General features: G+C 43.0%; 1 protein-coding gene across 1 annotated transcript; it reads right to left on the bottom strand.

Moving 5' to 3' along the window:
• Positions 1-3,227: 3,227 nt before the first annotated feature.
• On the bottom strand, positions 3,228-4,289 carry LOC136515760 (uncharacterized). Its single transcript, XM_066509263.1, has one exon. It carries the CDS (start codon positions 4,287-4,289, stop codon positions 3,228-3,230), a length of 1,062 nt encoding a protein of 353 aa, XP_066365360.1.
• Positions 4,290-4,515: the final 226 nt, after the last annotated feature.

Here is a 4,515-nt window from a genome sequence, read left to right on the forward strand (position 1 = left end):
TATTTAGATTGGGAGCTTGCTATTCAACAAAAATTTGATTCTCATAATGTTCCTGCTGAGCATAGAGTTAGACTTGCTACTAGTGAATTTACTAATTTTGCTTTGTTCTGGTGGAGTGATCTTTGCAATGCCAATAATGCTGCTGCTGTGCCTCAAACTTGGAATGTTTTAAAGCAACGTATGAAATCTCGTTTTGTTCCTCCTTATTACCAACGTGATTTACGTTTGAAACTACAAACTTTAAAACAAGGTGATAAAGGAGTAGAAGCATACTATCAAGAATTGCTTATTGGTTTAGCACGTTGTGGTATAAATGAAGATGATCATGATGCTAGTGCTAGATTTTTTGGTGGTTTAAACCATGATATACAGAACATACTTGATTACAAAGAATGGCGCAATTTTTCCCAATTGTATCATCTTGCTATTAAGGCAGAACGAGAAGTACAGGGACGCAAACAACACCAGCCTTTTAGGTCTAACAATGGGAGGAATTTTTAGCAGCGTTCCGAGCCAGAGACGCCCAAGCTTCCTGTTGCACCACAGCCATCTACACCTCCATTTTCTTCCGGGGTAAGTAAATTGTCTAATGTGCAGTTTCCATAGCTAAAGAAAGGTGGCACTCCGAGTGCTTCTACTAGCTCCTCCTCGTCCAGCTCTAAAATCATTTGCCACTAATGCAAAGGCATGGGACATGTCATGAAGGATTGCCCCAGTCGTCGCGCTTTCATTGCTACTGAGGATGGATATGTAAGTGCTAGTGATGTTGAAGATGATTTAGCCCTTGCTGCTAACATTGATGCAGATCCCACTGAGGGCGATCAAGACAAGGAGGCCATCACCATTGACTCCGTGGCTGCTGCCGCGGACTACCCTAGCCTTCTTGTGCAGCGTGTGTTGAGTACACATGTGGGACATGAAGAAGAGATGAAGATCCAACGCCACAATTTGTTCCACATGTATCTCATTATGCAGGGTTGTCGTGTTCTCACTATTATTGATAGCGGGAGTTGCAACAACTTGGTGAGTTCAGATTTGGTTGACAAGCTTGGCTTGACCACACGACAACATTCGTATCCATATAAACTTCAATGGTTCAATAATAGTGGTAAGACTAAGGTAACTAAATCAGCACGCATTAGCTTTTTCACAGGCTCTTATTATGATACTGCTGATTTTGATGTTGTCCCTATGCAAGCTTGCTCCATTTTGTTAGGTCGCCCATGGGAATTTGATAATGATGCTTGACACCATGGTAGAACTAATACATACACTATCATACATAAGGACAAGAAAATTACATTGCTGCCTTTGTCTCCTATGGATATTATTAAACATGCTAATGAGATAAAAAATAAACCTCCAACAGACATTGCTAAAAATAATGGGATTAAGTTAAAAGGAGGTGCTTTTCTTGCTACAACTTCTGCTACTGCTGAGTTATGTGATAATCCTGATGCACCATGTTATACTATGTTTTGTCAACCTTTTATGTCTGGTGCATTGCCTGCTGTCACTAACCTTTTGCAGGAGTTCACTGATGATGGGATGGAGTCGAGGACGACTCTAATTCTAGAAGGAGGGGATGATGAGGACATCGCCAAGATGGAGTCGAGGACGACTCCAATTCGAGAAGGGGAGGATGATGAGGACATCGCCACGCTAGACACACCGACGCCATGGTCTTCCCCAAGTTGCAATTCGTTCCCAACTCAGCTGCCACGTCGCCCTCGGATTCAGCAGACACGTCGTCACTGTTTCGGTCATAACTTTCTCATACGACATCGAAACGGGCCGTTCTTGGATGCGTTGGAAAGGGGACGACGACGCCGTCGTTTTGGAACTGGTCCCAGCTCCAGAAGGTCTGTGGATCATTCTGTGTGACCACAGCAAGGTGCTACGTCACCTATTTGGGTCAACTTGGCCATGTATCGTGTCGGGCCTTAAGCCTAAGTTGTGGGCGCCCAACCCCTTGCCGTCCCCAACCCTAGGTCGAGTCTTAGACTATAAACACAGCCGCCGCCGCTGCAACACAATTGGGTTTTTTGTTTAGAGTTTAGTTTTCCATCGAGAAACTGAATCGTTCATTGTAACTGTGGTGACAAATCCTTTTACAGTGATCTAGGGCCCCCGTTCTTGATCTCCTCCACCGTGTTGATTAGTCCTTTAGAACCAAGTTCTTGAATCCTCTATTGATATTCGCGTCATTCATATTTGTAATTTCAGATTGCGTGTTTTACCTTCTTGCTTGTGCTCTTCGATTAGCTTGCAGGAAAAGCCTTCTTGGCGAGGTCAATCAAGTTGTGCTTGGTTGATAACCAACGGAGCAGTGGTGTAACGGTTGCAGGGTTCGAATCGTATCTGATTTGAAGCCGGATCGCCAACATCGAGATCTCCACGAAATCGAACTTATCGGCTACCTCTCGGAAGATCGGGCCTGTACTCATCAGGAATCCTCCCTTCTAATGGTGGTCACACCCTTATCCATAAAGTGACAATCATAGCCCATCTCACATAATTTTGATACGGACAATAAATTGTAACTTAATGAATCAACATGTAAAACATTGGAAATTGAATGATCTTGAGTTATAGAGATTTTACCGACACCAAGCACTTCTCCTTTTGAATTATCCCCAAATACTATGTTTTCACTTGGACCTTCCATTTGGGCATAAGATGAGAACATACTCTTCTCTCCGGTCATATGATTTGTACATCCACTATCAAGCACTCAACTTGATCCACCAGAGGAGTATGCCTATAAAACAAGTTTAGTTCCTTCTTTTAGGTCCCCAATTAGCATTGGGGCCTTGAGTGTTAGCCACTAGAATCTTAGGAACCCATAGAGATCTTTTCACATATATGTTGGACTCATTTCCAACATACATGGCGACAACTTTACCAAGGTTGTTGCGTCTCAACACATAGCTAGAGGACATGCTCTCATGGGGTGCATAGGCCTTGGGCTTGTAAGCATACTTGTTCCTCTTTGGTATGATTAGGTTCTTCTTGACCTACAGGCGAGTGTTAGATGCTTTAGGAGCTTGTTGTCTTGGTTGAGATGGTGCCTTGATTCTGTTGGTGCCATTGTTCTGCCAGACCCCGGAGCCTCCACGTTTTGGCGCGGAGCCTCTAGGGCATGGAACCTCCGTGTTTCTGCGTGGAGCCTCCATGGTCTGCACTGGCTGCACCTCTCCAATGGTTTCCTTCTTCTCAAACATGATTCAAGACACTTCGTTCACCATCTTCCTTTCTCTGGTCTTTCCACCCTTCTTGTGGCCAAGACCATCCTTGATGAAAGGATGTCTTCCTTGAATGAACTTGGGCTTCTTGCTTGCATCATCCATGCACCCACTAGCTATGATATTGTTGAATCTTACAATTTCCTTCTTCATAGCTTCCATATTAGCAAGGTTAGTAGCACAAGCTTCTAAATCAACATTGTAGCATCTATCACAACCCTTGCTAGTAGATGCATTAGAGATCTCACTTGCCTTCGTAGGATGTGAGGTTTTATCCCAAAGGATGCTAAATTGCTCTTCAAGCTCCTCATTTCTTGTCTTGAGGGCATTATTCTTCTCTTGAAGAGTATTTAGGTCATCCTTTAGGGTAGCTATGACACTTTCCGCTTGGTCAATTTCCAAACGTACAGTCTCAACCTCACTTCTTTCCGATGCAAGAGCTTTCTTGCAAGTAACATAGAGTTTCTCTTGTTTGGCAAGAGTAGCTTGAGTTCTCTCTAATTCATCTACCACCTTGGCTATGAAGTTCTTAGATTTTTTATCCATTTTACTTACCAAGTTGTTTACTTCATCACTAGATTCATCACTAGAGTCTATGTCGGATTCATCACTAGATGGAGGAGAGGGTTTAGGCTTGGATTTTGGTTTTACCTTTTCTCCTTTGCCCATGAGACAACAGAGTGTAGATCTCTCCTCATCATCGGTCAAGTTGGTGAAGAGCTTTGGTGAACAAGAATGCTTCTTGATAGCAATAGTTGCAACTTTCTTTGTTTCTTCTTCACTTGAGCTATCATCGTTTGAATCCCATTCATGACCAATATGAGCTTGACCCGAATAGTTCTTCTTCTTGTGTTGGGCCTTGTCATCTTTCTTGTAGTGCTTCTTGTTCTTGTCTTTCTTGTCCTCTTTGTTCTCATAAGGACAATCGATAATGAAATGCTCCGTGCTCCCATAATTATAGCATTTCCTCTTTTGCTTGTTGGGAAATCTCCTCTTCACAAACTTGTACCTTTCTCTTTTCAACCCCTTCTTGTACTTCCTCATGAACAAAGCAACATCACCAATCTCACCGGAAGATACTTCATCATCTTCTTCATCACTTGAGTCACTTGATCAATCAACCGTCTCAACCTTGCTTGATCTTGATCTTGGTGGCTTGCTCGAGGTGAAAGCCTTGTTTGATTTGTTTGCCTTGAGAGCTACCTCCTTGACCTTCAAGTTCTCCATCTTTGCTTCTAGCTCTCCAAACTTCTTATTTTGTTGTATCTCC

The sequence above is a fragment of the Miscanthus floridulus genome, chromosome 17 (genome assembly GCF_019320115.1).
Source record: "Miscanthus floridulus cultivar M001 chromosome 17, ASM1932011v1, whole genome shotgun sequence".
NCBI classification, from domain to species: domain Eukaryota; kingdom Viridiplantae; phylum Streptophyta; class Magnoliopsida; order Poales; family Poaceae; genus Miscanthus; species Miscanthus floridulus.

Excerpts from the sequence above, each read along its gene's own strand:
- LOC136515760 (XM_066509263.1), bottom strand. The coding sequence starts at position 4,289 with ATGAGGAAGTACAAGAAGGGGTTGAAAAGAGAAAGGTACAAGTTTGTG.